The sequence below is a fragment of the Accipiter gentilis genome, chromosome 12 (genome assembly GCF_929443795.1).
Source record: "Accipiter gentilis chromosome 12, bAccGen1.1, whole genome shotgun sequence".
Classification (NCBI taxonomy): Eukaryota; Metazoa; Chordata; class Aves; order Accipitriformes; family Accipitridae; genus Astur; species Astur gentilis.
This window is the reverse complement of record NC_064891.1, coordinates 26,332,543-26,350,433: the sequence shown is the minus strand read 5'-3', so window position 1 is coordinate 26,350,433 and position 17,891 is coordinate 26,332,543. Positions and strand designations below refer to the sequence as shown.

The window sequence follows — 17,891 nt, the reverse complement described above, 5'->3', positions numbered from 1 at the left end:
TAATTTCTCTGTGCTCCTCTGTGTTCATTCCTGACATGTTAGATACCGCCTAAAATCTGAATAGCCCCCCCCCCCAGATGCCTCAAATATGGTAGCACTTCTTGTTCTCTTCCTGTGCATACTGCAAAACTGTAAATGGCTGCAATAACTGCAAGACAAAGACTGCACCACTTCCTGTGGTATTTGTTCTTCTTCCAGAGCTTTGGTTGCTTAAGTGTTATAAAAATCTACTCTTATAATAAAAATAAAAAAATCCAACCCCTTATTCTCTTATAATAAAAAAATTTTTATAAGAGAGCATCTGGTTCCTTCATTCTCTTATAATTATAGCTTGTATTAAGTTTTTTATTGTTGTCCCACTATTGTCATGTGATCTGGAAAACCTGACATTACGTATATGTAACAGTGGCAATTCTGTAGAATCAGTAAAACTCATTTTCTTTATATAGTGTTTACCAACAAGATTTAAAACCCCTGATGTACATGGGGGAGAAGAGATGTCTGGACAAAAATACTTCCTGTTTAAATTGAAGAACAGCAATTATGTAGCTTCAAAATATCACTGGAGATTAGTAGTCAGAGCATTTATACTGCTTGAGTCACATTTACAACATTTTAGGCCTGTTCGTGGTTAACTACCCATCTATAGATTTGTTGCTAAGTAATCACATCAAATTACTTGATAGATTATAAGTAGGACAGCAACAGGAATGACTGAAGTGTTTTGAAATTGACCATTGTTATTTAATTGGATAGAGAGGCCAGTGAATTTGAAGCAAAGCACTGTCCTCTGGCAGAGGATGCTTTTTTTGCAGACTAAGGCTCTAAAAGTAAGTTTGCCTTCACAATATGCAGTAATGGCAAACACCAGAGCTGCAGGAAGGTGAAAGCAAACCAGAGGTGCTGCACCAGACAAAGCAAGCCAAGACATGTCAGCCAGCATGCTGTGAACATTGCTGGGTTGCACTGTGCTGCAGGGCCAAGTGTGCGTGGGATGTGCTGGGCTTTGCCCAGCTAGAGGCAACCGAGGCAGTTCTCAGCCTCTGCCACAGCACCGATCTGGGGTTTGGAGCCAGCTGGTTAACTCACCCAGGTCCCAGTTTGAAATACAGATATCTCTGCATATGTAGGTAAATGAAAGGGCTGGCTTTCAGAGTTGCTGTGCCCTTTTGCAGCAAGTGATTTTACTAGGATCTTGGAAATACATTGTAAGGTGGAAATCAAGTTGGATTTTTAAGAGGTTACTGCAATCAAACTGCTTTTTGTCAGCACAGTGCAGGTTTCATTACTGACCTCAGTGTAAGTGGATTTCTGCCTGTGCTATAAATTTTCCTCTTCACCTCATGTCTGTAGGTTCCTGACAGCATAAAGGGCTCACTTGGACTTGAGATAATCTATTTTTGTGATAGTTTAAAGGCAAAAACAGTAGTTATGTGAGTGTATTGGGTTTGTGTGGCAAGGTTTTGGTAGTCGGGGGGGGGGGGGGCAGGGCGGTTACAGGGGTGGCTTCTGTGAGAACCTGCTGGAAGCTTCCCCTATGTCCCATGAAGCCAATGTCAGCCGGCTCCAAGACGGACCTGCCGCTGGCCAAGGCTGAGCCAATCGGCAATAGTGGTAGCGGCTCTGGGATAACGCATTCAAGAAGGGAAAAAAAGTTGCTGTGGACACAGAAACTACAGCCGGAGAGAGGAGTGAGAACATGTAAGAGAAACAGCCCTGCAGACCCCCAGGTCAGTGAAGAAGGAAGGAGGAGGTGCTCCAGGCGCCAGAGCAGAGATTCCCCTGCAGCCTGTGGGGAAGACCATGGTGAGGCAGGCTGTCCCCCTGCAGCCCAGGGAGGTCCACGGTGGAACAGGTGGATGCCGGAAGGAGGCTGTGACCCCGTGGGAAGTCTGCACTGGAGCAGGCTCCTGACAGGAGCTGTGGGCCCATAGAGGGAGGCGCCCACACCGGAGCAGGTTTTCTGGCAGGACTTGTGACCCCATGGGGGACCCACGCTGGAGCAGAGTGCTCCTGAAGGACTGTGTGCTGTGAAAGGGATGCACGCTGGACCAGTTCGTGAAGAACTGCAGCCTGTGGGAAGGACTCACATCAGAGAAGTTCATGAAGGACCATCTCCCATGGGAGGGACCCCACGGTGGAGCAGGGGAGGAGTGAGGAGTCCTCTCCCTGAGGAGGAAGGAGCAGCAGAGACAAGGTGTAGGGAGCTGACCCCAACCCCTGGCACCACCCAGGGAGCGAGAGGGCTTGGCGTGGGGACCAGCAGTTGATAGCGGGCTGCAGACCTTCTTAGCACTATTTCTGAGGACTTTTTTTTTCTGAGGGATGCAGTTCAGCTGATTTGGGAGCCTTCTTGCAGAGGCATGAATAGCTGGGTTGCATTTGTTCAGGGCTGCACTCTGGCAAGGATAAAACCCTGGAAACCTTTGCTGCCAAACCAACACAGCCGCTTCTGTGTTGTTGTGGTTAACTGATTAACCAACCTCTAGCAACAGACAAAGAGGAAGAAACTATGTGAAGATCCTGTAAGTTAACTGAAAGATCCTGTAAGTTAGCTGAAACTATACAAAAGTACCAGAAAAAAATTCCTAGGAAGAGTTTCACATGAAATAAGAAAAACAGATACATAAATGCAGCACTTATCTTGAAAGCCAAAGTAGAATTCAATGGGCTTTGATAAATCATTAAAGTTTGGAAGGGCAAGAAGAACATGTTATATAACTGCTGGTACTGTGGACTTCTCAAGTAACTTTTTAAGGGGTGGCAGGACAAAGTACAAGCAAGCAAACAGGCCAGTTAAGTGTTGGAGAACTATATTAAAATAAATACTGAAGACATTATTTTGTCAAGAAAGCAGTTAAATTCCTCATGTGTCTACGTGGTTTTTTGAGTAAAATACATCTGGAGGTATTGAAAATCATGTCTTTGTCTTCGTAGTTGCCAGTCAGCATCTTAAAGGCATGGGAATTCCTTGTATCATAAGCTTTCTTGGGGGAAAACTTTGTATCTCTTGAACACAGATGATCAGTCTGCTTCAGGAAACGAAGTTCAAACAAGGCTGGGGAAAGTGTACCTAGGGAAGAGTAATGAAAAAAAGAAAGAAAAAGTGGCACAGGTTTGCTTCAGTGTAACAGAGAGTGCAAAACAGAAATACCATCTGTCAGCTGGTTGTTGTGGAGGGCTTGTGTGGTGGGCATCCTCTCGCCTTTCCATGCTTCCTTGTGAAGTTCGTCTGCTGAATGGTGCTGAAAGTGTTGCGGAGGACCAGCGTGGGATGAAACACCTCTTTGCGCAAGACTGTAATGCCGTGAGTCTAATCCAAAGTAGATTTATGTCATTCTTGCTGCACTGCAGTATTTTATCAGGCACTTTATTAACCAAGCAGTAATTTTAATTCAGTTAAAGGCTTCACAGGTTTTTAATTTTAACAAAATTGGTGTTGTTCTTCTGTTTAGGTGATCTTTGGTTTGAAGCAACAGTGTACTGTAGTAAAAGCCGTATGAACGAGAAGCTCCTTTGAAAGTGGGCTTGATACTTGGTTAGGGAAAAGGCCAGTACTTTTTGAGCAACTCAAACTTCTGCATCCTGTGAGTCATCCTCACTGCTCAGCTAGAGAAGCAGAACTGCCCTGGTAAGGACAGAAGCATTGGAAATTGAAAAACAACTGGGGCTGACCGCAGCAGGAGCTCTACAAAACACTGCTGACCTGATGGAGGCACAGCCCATGAGCAGAATGGCAGTGGGAGCGAGGAGGGACTTGGGTCAGGGCCACATTTTTCTCCCACTCTCCTTTTTTCTGTATTTCTATAGAGTGTATGTCTTCTTCCCTACTGGCACCATGTTTTTCTCTTTCTTTTTTGAATTCAGAAGATTAATGTGGTCCAATCTGTGTCTTAGGTTGAGATTTTTTTAAATAGTTTTGAATTATTTGTAGAGTTTGGTATGAAGCAATGTGCAGTTTTCTAATTATGGAACATTTACATGCACTGATACCCAAGTAAAAACGTGTATTTCCTCTGGAAATCACCTCCATCTTTTATGTGCAAATTACTATCTTGTTAAGTATCTATATAGTTGGTTTTCTCTTATTTCCCCCTGGAATTAGATACTCAAGGGGAAAAACAGAGCTTTAACTTGTTGAACCTCTGCAACCCTCTGATAGTCCGTACTCTTTGGATTATCTAAGCTGTAGGAATGGGCCAGATGTTGCCCAGAAAGACAACTGAGCAAGGGGGGCCAACAGTGATGCGTGGACTGGGGTACCCCTGCTCATATCGAATACCTGGCAGCCGGGGCTATGCCACCTGAAGGGCTGCAGGGGTTATGTTACAGTGCAGATGTGCTCATGTGAAACACACTGCCAGCTGCTGAGAAACTAAGCAAAGGGACACTCCAGATATCTACATAACTGTACCAAGGCTAGATACAAAACTTAGTGAAGAGGAAGTGTTGCTGTATGGTGAAGGCAGACAGATGGGTGTGAAAGCAGACAGAATGGGAAGTGAAAGAGCTGCAATCACTTTTAGGCTTTCCCCACTAGTCTGGGGTGTCCAGGTGCATGTTGCACAAACAAAGCTGTTTTCTTATTTAAAAATAAAACATATATATATATAATGTATGTATGTATGTAAGTACTTCATGCACACTGATGTTGCCAATAAGAGTTCTGAAAATAGACAGTAAAATAAAATCACTATTTGTGGACATGTTTTCTTTTTAAACCACAGCAATGTTCTGCATGGTGTTGCTGTCTGGATTCCCTTTGTATTAACTTAGCTGTCATGTGTGACTTTAGGCTTCACGTTTTAGTAGACGAAATAAGTTTCATCTTTGAAATAAAGGCGCTAAGGTTATAAATATTATGACTGTTTTGTTCTTATGTTCTCAAACATCTGTCATTAAGACAGCTCACTGAAGTAAACACTAAAAGGGTTTTACATCAAAGAATCAGAAAGCATCATGTTGTAATGAGACTGCAGCATGCCTATTGCTAATGAGTTGACAGCAAAGTTGAATGCAGTTTTCATCTACTGTCTTGTAAATTGATTTTAGTTTATGGTGCTGTAGGCTAGGTCTCCTTAGTTTTGTATTTTTGTTTAATTGAATAGCAAGACGTATAATTAGCTTAAGTATGCTGTGTGCATTCACTGACACAAGCTCCCAAACCAGTGAAATTTACTCCAGCACGAAGACTCTGATCTGCTCATCCTCTGTGCTGGGTGGACCTTTTTTGAGGTAAAACCAGCTCAAGCTGAACGTTAAAGTGGGCAAGAAAATTATACCAGTCTTAATGGTCTATTACATGTGACATAAAATACATGTAGTTAAAAATGTTTCCTAGTCTCCCATAATTCTCAGAAAAATGTATTCCTTATATTTGCTGTTTTTTTCTCCAGCTGTTTTATGAGAAGTTGAGCTGGTTTGTGACTTATCTTTTCCTGTTCATATAATCTTTTCTTTCTGATACTATTCTTGCCTAATAAGGTATTTCACAGCAGGCTTTGGAGTATGACAACTATTAACAGTTGCTGCTTGTAGCAGGAACGAAGGAAAATAGCTTGTAGTAGAGTTATTGGACCAAGGCACTTAATGTTTATAATACATCTATAGTATGCTGTGAGTGGGGAAAGCTGCCCACAACTCCTAGTGCTTGCTACTAACACCGCATCAGCAGAACACCATTGTGTTTCATCTGTTTTCTGTAAAAAATATCATAGTGTTTAATGGAGGTGATTTTGTATGATCTGACAAAGTATCTATGCACCCTGTCTTTGGCTCCCCGTGACACATTGTACCCGCTGGCAGACAGCAATATACTGAGAAGTCAGTGTGGAGCTCAGTCTTCACATCAACTGGTACAAATACTGATTTTGGGAAACATTTGTTACCTGTTTCTTCAGATGACTTTTCCCTGTTGATTTGTAAGGTCTCCTTTGCGAGAAGAATATAGCATTCTGCTTGTCTTGCCTTCCCAATAATTGTAAATGCTTCTGCTCGTAATGAAGGTTACAGGCCATAGCAACAAATACTGGATATCAGAATTGATGTTTTTCCTGTACAAGGGTATCTTCACTGCTGTTTAGATGAGGGGTCTAACAGATATTTAGAAGCAGTGTTTGGTGAAGCTGCTATGGAAAATGGTGCTCTGTGTCGGACTCAATGATCCTTATGGGGCCCTTCCAACTCGAGATACTCCATATTTAAGCCATGTAAGTTATTTAACTTGTTTACTTTGGAGATAGGGGCTCTGTTATGCAGTAATTGGAGAATATTGGTAAGTAGGTATTATCTCCCGTTAACAGTGATGGAGAGCTCGTACCTAATACAATTCCTAGGATGCTGCTCTGAAAACTTAACCCTGGACAGCCATCCCAGCATAATTTCATTAAGGACTGCCTGCTAATTGAGGAGGAAGCGGTAGTAGGAGGAGCTGTAATATCTGAAAATCAAAAAAGAGCTCTCAGAGGAAAGGGGTGATCTATCTGTCTCATGTGACAGCAAGGCAAAGGTGGGGAGGATAAGGGGGGGGGGGGGTGGGGGTGGGCAGGGAATAAGTTAATGTCCACACTCCACTACAACACCAGAAACATTTTGAGAGTTGCAGGCATTGTTTTTGGTAACCAGTGTTAACAAATACGCACAGCTAAAATTCCCTATCTGCCTTCTCAAGGTAGTAAAGTTGTGATAAAGGCTTTCAGTGCCCATCACAGAGGTTATCTGACATCTATCTGCCTTCAGCAAATGCATCTTTGAATAGGACTCTTGCTGTGCCTGCTGTGGTTTTGCAGTGTGCTGGTCTGCTGGTGCTGCCAGTGGATGGAAGTGGGATATTTTCTCTGTGCTGCCTCCCTGGGATGGTATGGCGAGAGGGCACAGGGGAGGAACTGGTGATGCACCCCACAAATTCAGGTTACTCTTCTGTCTGCATATCCTTTGGCTTTAGCCAAGAAGACTAGCTGATAAGTTCATCTGCCTCACACATGCACTTCATAAATTTTCACTAGTAGGGTCAAACTAACCCTTTCTTTTAGTCTTGAATTCTCCCTGCAGCACAGTGGAATTAGAACTCGTGTTTAGTACAAAAATCTGCATGGTATCAAAAACCCAAGAGATGAAAAAAACCTAAAGCCATTATTGAATGTATCAGTTAAGGGGATCTATGATGTTGGCTTTTGGGATAATCCCTCCTCAGTCTCACTTTGGAAGTCAGCTGCCCAGGCACAACACCACAAATTCACGTATACCCCAGTCCAAAAAGAAGAAGTGTTTGTCTATCAGAAGCGTGGCAGCAGTTTTAATCCCATGTTTCTTATTATTTTTTCTTTAGGGTACCATCTTTCTGCCTGGCAACAGAGTAATTGAGCATCCCTGCAATGAAGAAAGTCCAGGAAAGTTCCTTTTTGAAGTTATTCCAGGTAGGATATTCTACTCTATGTAAAAAGTCTTTGCAGTTTTGTTCTCAGTGACAAATGGCCATTTCTGTTCTGCCAGAACAGAAGCTGAAGGTGATTAATGATTCAATTTAAGGGGGGGGGGGGGGGGGGAGGGAGGTTAATTTAATACTTTCATTCATATTTTTTTCATTCACTTCCAGGCAGCTTAGGAATAAGATGTGTTTTTTATTTGTCAATGTAAAGCAAGATTGTTCATGGCAAGGAGCTGCACCGCTGACTGGCATAGTGTGACAGTACAAATGTACTTGGTAATTATTTTACATTATACTGGATGCTATGAAGTAGTGTGTCCTGTGGTAACAAAGGAATCCATAACTTAACATCAACAGCTTATCAGTATAGCACATGGGCGTGATGACATCAGTACCATCACTTGAGAATGCTCCCTGGTCACTGTGGATGGATAAACAGATTGTAACAACAGCAAGCACTGCTGCTTTGAAGCCCTAAACTTGTTTTCAGTTGTGTTTTTTTTGATTGGGTGGTTTTTTAGGTAGGGTTAGATTCGTCTAAAGAACATTACCCTGTCAACTGAGTGGTACTCCTGACTGCAAGTATTGCTTAAGTGATTTGTTGGCCTTCTCTTTGCTACCTTGGACTTCTGGAGGGCAGACTTTGACCTGTTTAGGGGCTTGGTTGACAGAGTCCCTTGGGTGGCAGCCCTGAAGGGCAAAGGAGTCCAGGAAGGCTGGACATTCTTCAAGAAGGAAATCTTAAAGGCACAGGAAGCAGGCTGTCCTCATGGGCTGAAAGACAAGCCAATGGGCAAAATGACTGGCCTGGCTGAACAGAGAACTCTGACTGGAACTCAGGGAAATAATGGAGCTTATGACCTTTGGGAGAAGTGGCAGGTAATTCAGGAGTACTATAAGGGTGTTGTGAGGTTATGCAAGAAGAACATTAGAAGGGCTAAAGCCCAACTAGAACTTGATTTGGCTACTGTGGTAAAAGGCAATAAAAGAAGTTTCTATAAATACATTCACAACAAAAGGAGGGCTAAGGAGAATCTCCATTCTTTATTGGATGTAGGTGGGAAACATAGTGACAAAGGATGAGGAAAAGGGTGAGGTACTTAATGCTATCTTTGCTTCAGTCTTTAACAGTGAGACCAGTTGTCCTCGGGGTACCCAGGCTGCTGAGCTGGAAGACAGGGAACAGAATGAAGCCCCCATAGTCCAAGAGGAAATGGTTAGCGACCTGCTACACCACTTAGACAGACAGAAGTCTATGGGGCTGGATGGGATCCACCCAAGGGTACTGAGGGAGCTGGTGGAACTGCTTACCAAGCCACTTTCCATCATTTATCAGCAGTCCTGGCGAAGCAGAGAGGTCCCAGTTGACTGGAGGTTAGCAAAAGTGATACCCATCTACAAGAAGGGCCATAGGAGGATCTGGGGAACTGCAGGCCTGTCAGTCTGACCTCAGTGCCGGGGAAGGTTATGGAGCAGATCATGTTGAGTGCCATCACACAGCACATGCAGGTCAACCAGGTGATCAGGCCCAGTCAGCAGGGGTTTGTGAAGGGCAGGTCCTGCTTGACTAACCTGACCCTCTATGACAAGGTGACCTGCTTAGTGGATGAGGGAAAGGCTGTGGATGTTGTTTACCTGGACTTAGCAAAGTCTTTGATGCCGTTTCCCACAGAATTCTCCTGGAGAAACTGGCTGCTCGTGGCTTGGACGGGTGTAATTTTAGCTGAGTAAAAATTTGGCTGGATGGTCAGACCCAAATTATTGTAAATGCATATTCAATGAGGCCAAGTGCCAGGTCCTGCACTTGGGTGACAACAACCCCATACAACATTACAGGCTTGGGGAAGAGTGGTTGGAAAGCTGCCTGGCAGAAAAGGACCTGGAGGTGTTGGTTGACAGCCGGCTGAACATGAGCCGGCAGTGTGCCCAGGTGGCCAAGAAGGCCAACGGCATCCTGGCCTGTATCAGAAATAGTGTGGCCAGCAGGAGCAGGGAAGTGATCGTCCCCCTGTACTGGGCACTGGTGAGGCCGCACCTCGAGTCCTGTGTTCAGTTTTGGGCCCCTCACTACAGGAAAGACATTGAGGTGCTGGAGCGAAGCTGGTGAAGGGTCTAGAGCACAAGTCTTATGAGGAGCGGCTGAGGGAACTGGGGCTGTTTAGCCTGGAGAAAAGGAGGCTGAGGGGAGACCTTATCACTCTCTACAACTGCCTGAAAGGAGGTTGTAGTGAGGTGGGTGCTGGTCTCTTCTGTCAGGTGGCTGGAGATAGGACGAGAGGAAATGGCCTCAAGTTGTGGCAGGGGAGGTTTAGATTGGATATTAGGAAAAATTTCTTCAATGAAAGGGTTGTCAGGTATTGGAACAGCCTGCCCAGGGAAGTCGTTGAGTCATCACCCCTGGAGGTATTTAAAAGATGTGTAGATGTGGCGCTTAGGGACATGGTGTAGTGGTGGACTTTGTAGTGTTAGATTAACAGTTGGACTCAATGATCTTAAAGGTCATTTCCAACCAAAATGATTCTATTTTTCAACATCCAGTTAGCTCGCGATGTTTATTCAATATATTCTGTTAATCCCCATATTACTTTTCAATTTACTGTTCCATTATGGCTATTGAAAAGGGTAAATAGAGGATAATTGAAAATCACCTCCATGTTCTTTCTCTTAAACCACCTCAGTGTGAAGGCACAAATGTAGTTGTCTTGACTGATGCACAGAGATTTTGATATGTTGTAGAAGTGTAAGAAATATGAAGTAGATTTCAAAGCTAAGGAGAATGGTCACTCACTGGAATTTGCAGATGCAGCTCAGCACAGTGCAGCTTTATTTTTCCTTTCATACGTGGCAAAGAATTTGGTTATGAAAGCTATGTGCAGTAAGGGGTTAGTATGCAAAGAAAGCAAGCGTGGTATCTATGAGGTTTGCTTAACACTCACCCCAGCTTGAATCAATCACATTTTAAAAAGTTTCTCACTGTGGTCTGTATCTTTTTCATCTGTTCAAAATGTTGAAAGAAACCTATTATTAACATTGCAAGTCTGGAGTTGACTAAAATCTTGTTTCCATGGAAGATTAAGAGAGTTGTTTCAATTGGAAAAAGTGCTGCTGCTTTTTTTTTTTTTTTTCCTCACAGAGCACACAGAATGCTTTCTGACCTAAAATTTCCAGGCAAAATAGGACTTCCAATCAGTCGTTTCATAAATTAAACCTGTATTTTGTCTGGATGTTGTAGATGGGAAAGAGAGAAGCTGAGCTTCTGTAGTTGTAGCTGTTGCTGTTATTGTAGCAGGGTCTGTGCCCTACAGCAGTGTGTGTGGAGGGGATAAGAGGAGCACACAGAAGTGGACTGGCACTGATTTCAGTGATGATCTCTCCTCCTGATAGATGTGACTATGGGAGAAGCAGCAGGTTAAACTAGAAAGCGCTGCTGAGGAAGTGCACAAAACAGGGGTGTTCCCATTTCAAAATGGCTGCAACGCCACCTTTGCTGCCGTGTGACATGTGAAGACATCAATATGAAGGATTTTGCTGAAGCTCGATGTATCCTGATGCATATGACACCTTAATCTGTCTGATAATGCTCACCCTGGGTGTGCTGCTTATGCCTCTGGTCTACGTGAATTTGGCATCGAGTGTGGAATATTTAACTGTAGGCCCAAGATGTGTGTGTGGTGCAGGCACGAAAACCTTCCTGTGCAGCCATGCAGGCAGCTGTACGGCAGCAGAGGGTCACTGCCTGCATGGGACCTGCCACGGCTGAGCTGCAGAAAGCTCCCTCAGCTACAGCTTGTAATTTTCCGTAACTGGAGGAAATCTGGCTGATAACAGGATAGTAGGAAATGGTGATGGAATAAGGCTTGAACAGTCAAACATTTACATTTTGAAGGCAGGCCCTTCTGCCCATGTTCAAGCACCTTCCTCAGAGATCACTCATTTTCTGTGTATGATGCTATCCCAAATACCACTGATGCCTGTGAGATGTGTACAGCACATCTGAAGGTCAGACTGTACTTTGCTGCTGAGTTTGAATGCTTTTACCACAGTACCTGGCTGTTGTCTAAATTGTAGAAAGCCTCCAGAAAATGCAATGTTTCACCCTGGTTTTAGTACATTGTTAAGTCTCAATGACCATCTGTGTTGCTTCTGCTCGCGTGATTTGACTGTTTATTGCTGGTTTTGAAAGTGTCGGTACCTCTCACTTGATTTTCTTCCAGCCTGAGCCCTTATATGCCAAGCCTCAGCCTGGGGTCATCCTTCATGCCCAAGTTAAAAATCTTGGGCAACATAGCTGACAGTGGGAGTGCCAGCTGCTGAACTGATGGGCAATGCTGGTGGGAGAGCATGATTGCTCTCATGATTTCCCAAAAATACTTGTTATGCCATCTTTTTATGCAGTCAAGTTTAAAAGTAATTTGCAATTAATTTTTGAGCTGCATTCAATATTTATCTGGAGCTTTCCTGAGCCTCAAGAGAGGGGTTTTTGGTTTGTTTTGTTTGCTTGTTTTTATTTTGGGGGGAGGGGTGGGGTGGGGTTGAATGTGTTTAGGATAGCACCAGTATATTTATTTCCGCCCCCACCCCCCTTGCTAACTAGCATGCAGCTATAGTGACTTCATACTGGAGCAGTTTTCTTGGTGAGGTATTATGCTAAGGATTCATGACCAAAAAAAGTTTTTTGGAAGTCAGATAGGACATTCATGCCACAGCACTGGTCTTTGGGGGATTAAATTAAAATTGAGACTCAGGGGGGCTGTGGAGGCATCACAGTGCTTGTAGAACTATTGTCAGCTGTATGTTAAGCAAAGATGAAGTGAGCTTTGCCACCATCATTGTGTCACTGTTGCTTCTCAAGGCAAGTATTGCCAGCTTTTTGTGATGGAGCTGTTTGTCATCTGTATCCTCTCAGTGATTCAGTATAAAAGTTGGTTTTGTAGGCTGGCAGCAACAAAACTCAGTGAGTGTAATAGAGAAAAAATACATTGTAGCCAAGGTTCTGTTTAGTCTTTGTTAGCTTTCATATGAGAAAACAGCTGCATAGCAACAGGATCTATTTGCAGGCATTTTTTTATTTTGTCGGCTTAAATGAACGGTGTGTTAAACGTATGGTGCTGAAGCTCATGCTGCTCTTGGATTCTGTTTTCCCTGCATTAAAGGTTGAAATAAATTTAATTATAATCCCAAAGGCAATAGTGACAAGTCCTCTTTTTGTCTATCATGTCTGTGGGCGGCCTGAAAACTTGTGTGTGTGTGTTTGTTTATTGGTAATACATGCAAATTATTTTGGGAATGTATGTGGGAGTAGGTTTATACTATGAAACTAATTCTCTGTACACAGGCGTCTCTGAAGATGAGTGAAAAAAATGTGTGTGGAGACAAGTATCTTGCAGTTTTGATTCTGTAATTAAAATACAGATGCCTTTAATTTGCATTTTGAAAACATTCTGTTCATTCCTTAACACATGACATGGTTTAATACTTAAAATTGCTCCTTTTTTTTTCTTTTGCTCTGCTGACGCAGTTAATGTACAGGAGGGGAACTGTCTCCTGTACAGCACAAGGCCCATGCCACAATTCTGTGCAGGAGTTTTCTGTACCGGAGTCAGTGTGACCATGAGGTGACTAGTGATGTCTGTGGTTATTAGCAGCTTCTCTTGCACTTGGAGGGGATGCTTCATACTCAACAGAAACCAGAAGAGAGCTTAAATTTGTACCTTTTTAAATGGGAAATATGCACATATAGCAAAGTTGTGTGATTAGGTTTGTTCAAGTGATTGTGTTTTATTTGCTGATTGTTACTAGTTTTATTTAGAAGTTAAGATTTCATTCTGTGTATTTGTTACTTTCTAAAGGAAACCTGAGGTTTTTATCTTGGTATGCAGGTGTAACGGGGGAAAGCGTTTATGTTCACACAGAACTGAATTGGGTGACCTAGCTGTGTTTCAGTGAACTAGGTGTCACCCCTAGGTACGGAGATGCAGAACAGAGGCATATGAAAAGCACCATAGTTTGCATGTGGGGTGGTTTGCAGATGGGGGACTTGATTCCTGCTTAAGTTGAGTTACTGCACCCCATTTGCACCAGGAGGAGCTGAGCACAGGGATGTGGGAAGCTCAGACTCATCCATTGTTTTTCACACAAGGCTTGAGCATCTTTTTTGGAGTCCCCTGGACTTTCCAAGGGTTGCTGCGTGAAGGCATTTTGAGTGAGGGCAGTACAGAAAGCCTTGCGGTAGGAGCCTGGGGCTTTCCCAGGGATGTCCAGATGGTTGTAGGAGCTCCCAGGACTTGAATCCTCATGTCGTGATGCACTTGGAAAGCACCCTCAGTTCAAAATAATCTCGGACTATGTAGGTAATTGTCTAGAAGAGATAATGGTTATTGAATGGGTGAAGGAATGTGCTTCATCATTGACTGGACTTTGATCCTGGAAACAAAACTGCTCATACTGCTACCTCCTCAGTTGCTGTTATTTGAGATCCTTATGTGGTGGCTGATGTCCTGCTCTATGAGAGTGATAATGAATTTTACAGCTTGGCCTCATGGGTAAGAAGCCAGATCACCACTCCAATGGTATTTCACTATTTGAATGTTATCAAATAATGTATTTCTTCATTCCCTATCCTGTATTACATGTAGATTTAATGAGAAAACAGCACTGAAGACAAGCTTACTTTCAGGACCATGTTTTCTAGCATGTGATCTGTTTGTATGCTCTGTTCTAAGGCATGAGTTCCCTAGAGAGACAAATATCCCAAAGATTTCTCTGATGAGTTGTTCAGTTGCATGAGTGTTAATATTTAGTTAATACTGTTTAAACTAAACCATACATTTCCAAATGTTGATCTTCGATATTCCTTGTGGAATCTTTTGCTTGTAAACCTTGTATGTGTGTGCTGTATTTTTCACTATTGGCAGAGTATCATAGTCCAGCACGTGCATTGGTAGTACTGATTTACCAAAGTCTGTTCATTCCTCTAAAAGTATTCTCAGTGCAGCCTCAGGTTATGTGTCTACAGCGTAAGGCATGATTTCATTCTTAGGGGTTGTTGAGACTGTTAGGAAATAAATGTAATATTTCAGGGAGGTTACTTGTAGTCTCTGCTGCTGCTTTCTTTCTGCACTTGCATGCCTGCTGATTTCTTGTGTGTATGGCTCCTGGGTTATCTCCCTTCCCATCAGGGAACACGAGATCTTTTTTGAGTTGTGGATGGTGAAGACTGCAGAAGACAGGAATTACCTTCAGCACTGTACACTTTCATTTGTTTAAGGTCAGTTTGTCAGGTTTGAGAGCTGTAGACAAGAGAACAAGCCCAAACATATTGCTGAGGAGAATTGCACCATTTTTATTCTGATTTAGATGAGCTCTCTCTGTGCACAATTTTTCTATACATACATCTTTTCAGAAAGCAGTTTCTCAGTGATGCTATGCAACAGAAGCATTGGTTCCCTTTCTGGTACTAATTGAAAACGGGCCGAACGAATTGCTGCAATGAGACAACTTACTTCTGTTTTTTCAAGTAGAAGTACAGGATATAAATCAAAATAGGACATGTACTTAAAATACTTAAGCTACCTTCCCAAATGCTTCAGCTGGAAAGGATGTGAAACGGAAGTGGTTTCACTGGACTGCCATGTGTGAGCCTGTCTCAGGACTTAGTTTTGATACTCTGGCAGTCTTTACTTCTGTGATACTGTTCAAAATTTTGGCTGCTTTTGCATCACAGCTTTTCTTGTAGGAATTATTTTCAGGTAATTTAGAAATCTGCAGTAGGTTTTGCAAATTGATGTTAGGAAAGTGCTCCCCAATACTGTTGTGGAGAGTGCCCTACAAAGTATTTTTGTATTATTTTGGAGGACTTGAGTTGTTGCTGTTCACAGCATGTTTGAATCTCATTTTTCTGGCATGAAATTCTTATGCTGTGCTTTCTCAGAACAGTGAGCAGTATTTCATCAGGTTTCTAGGCTGACTTTATGGACTTGTGAAGTCTTTGACTACAGAGCATTTCCCAAAAGCCCGTAGCTTTATTAGAGAATCTCTGCAAGGGATTGAAATGTTAATTCCTAGAACTTTGAAACTGTTAAAATTATTTTTTTCATTAGTCAGAAAAAAAGAGGTGTCCACAGGCCTTTTTCTTTATTTCTTTATGTCTTTAATTGCATACCATATGGCAAATGAAGTTTCCTGCAGATTAACTGTTCTGGTAGGGAGCATGAAGTGGATTTGGGGGAAGGGTGTGTGTGTTTAAGCTTCCTTTACATAAAAGGTTGGATAATAAACTATTTTGCTTCTAGTGCTGCAATAGGCTTTCACTTCTCAAAGCTTAATGAATTTTTTAGTTCCAAAGAACGATGTTCCTGTGTTTCTGCAGGACAGCTATCTTATATTTAAATCAGCTTAGATTTGCTTAGGTCTGCGCACCCATGTCAAGTGAGTCAGGAGGGATCTGTTTTGCATATGTTCATGTCACACTGATTTCACTGTTAGTAAACAGGCCCTTTAGCCTCCACAAGTGTGTCGTGAGGTTTGAGAAGATAAATGGCTGCCAGTGTATTGTAAAGTTATTAGAAACTCTCCAGTTCCTTGTTGATACATAGTGCTTAGCAGATTAAGCCCTTCGAGAGTTTTGCCATGAGTTCTCAAACATCTGAAATGGGAAGGCTGCATAAGGTGATAATTCTTGTCACCTACTGATTGGCTGCATTTTTAATTAAGGGTCCGTGAAGGCCTGGAAAACATGGATTTGGTAAGTTCACTTGCATTTTTTTCCCTAAGGCACACAAGTAAGACAAAACAGGAATTACAGATAAATCTTTTTTTGGCTAAACAAGCAGTTTTCTTCATAGTGCTCCCATGAACCTTAACAGGTTGGATACCAGATACTCACTGTAGCTTCTAGTTCAATATTCTTCTCTTCTGATATCAATACTTTGCAGTCCTAGAAGTCATATGACAGCAGGACTTCTGTGGGAATGGAAAGGCTGGACTCTACAGTGAGGCACCAAACAGGGCAGATAATTAGCTGACATGTTTGACTGTGACTGGTATAATTCAACATGATGTCTTGGGGATGGAAATGTTTTAGAAGGTTTTGAACTCTGTTGTTTTGAAGTAGAACTGTTTGTTTTCTGTAAAGATGTTGCCTTGTGAGAAATAAGGGGCAAGAGCTCTCTGCCTTATCTTCTCAGGTGTAATTTCCATGTCCAAGGTGAGGATACACCCACATGTAGCTTTCCTTGAAGGCTTAGCAGAGCCTTAGGAACACAATGCACTAAGCAAATTCCCTTCTCTTGACTTTAGGAGAAAATTGTGTATTGAGAGGTTTCCTGCCCTGCTGCAAAACATGCTTTTCCATAGCTCATGTGTGCACACACCCGAGCACTGAGGTACTCTCTCTACCTTTGCTGTTGTGCAGATGCTCTGTATTCCCTTCACCATCTGCATGGCTAGCACAAAAATTGATTCCCTTTTCTTCATGATACAAAACCCAAAAATGAAGTGTTAAACCAGGCAGCTGCTTTGACTTGTTCCCTGCACCGAATTCCTATCTCCTCCTGGTGTGACCCTGGTGGATTTAATTGGTGCTGCCACAAAGATGAATGCCTTCCCCTGCACCCGCTGACAGCCAGCAGTGCCTCTTCATTAGTTGTCAGGAGCACAGGACCTCAAAGGCATTGCTTATACTGCCAACTGAACTAATTGTACCTCTGATATCTTCTGGAGGGAGCAGGCAGGCTGTTTAATCAAATGGGCACCAGCCTTACTGGACATAGGTATCTCCATGTAATGCTATATTGTGCTAAAGCAGCTTTGAGCGCTGCTTGTTTCCTATTGAAGATCTCCTGAACACATTGCCATCCTTATTAACAGAGTGATTTCTTAAAGAAGTATTTGGTGGGGAGCCACCTCTCTGCATGTGGATGCACTGGCAAGCTCTGTTTCGTTCTCGTCCTTCAAAGGAAGCTGTAACAACTCTAAACTGTTGGGGTTCTTTTAAGTGACCCTTGGAAATGCATGGAGTCAGCGAGCGAGAGAAATGAAGCTGGCTGAAGCTTTGCTGCTTGTTTCTCACAAGGTTAATGGTGAGGGCTCAGCGGGAATGAACTCCTTTCCATCTCGAGCAGCAGCTCTTGTGATGCGCAAATATCTGACGTGCCCATAAAAGGTTTTCCTCTTTCATAGTTTTTAGAAAAGCAAAACCCAAATCATCCCCAGTCCTACATCCCTGAGAAATGAGATGGCAGGTCACGCCATCAAGCTGTTGTGCTGGCACCATAAAATCTGCTAATTTCAAGCTTAGTTCCCTACAGGTCAATGCGTGTAATGTCTCTCTTAACCATGTTTTTTATGCTTTTGTTGTCATGGCTACTGAACAACACCGGGGGAAGGCACCAAGTTCAAGATACCTGCTTTTTTTTCCAGTTCAGCAGTGACTGCTGCCTTGACATTGGACCAAGTACTACCTCTC

General features: G+C 42.9%; 1 protein-coding gene across 7 annotated transcripts in view; it reads left to right on the top strand.

Annotated features, from left to right (window-relative positions):
• ARHGAP24 (Rho GTPase activating protein 24) overlaps positions 1–17,891 on the top strand; it is a 231,447-nt gene that overhangs the window by 73,884 nt on the left and 139,672 nt on the right. For all 7 annotated transcript variants that reach the window (XM_049815253.1, XM_049815244.1, XM_049815242.1 and 4 more), the window contains one exon: positions 7,328–7,415. In XM_049815253.1, coding sequence (XP_049671210.1) covers positions 7,328–7,415 — 88 coding nt within the window. The remainder of the gene's footprint in view (positions 1–7,327; positions 7,416–17,891) is intronic.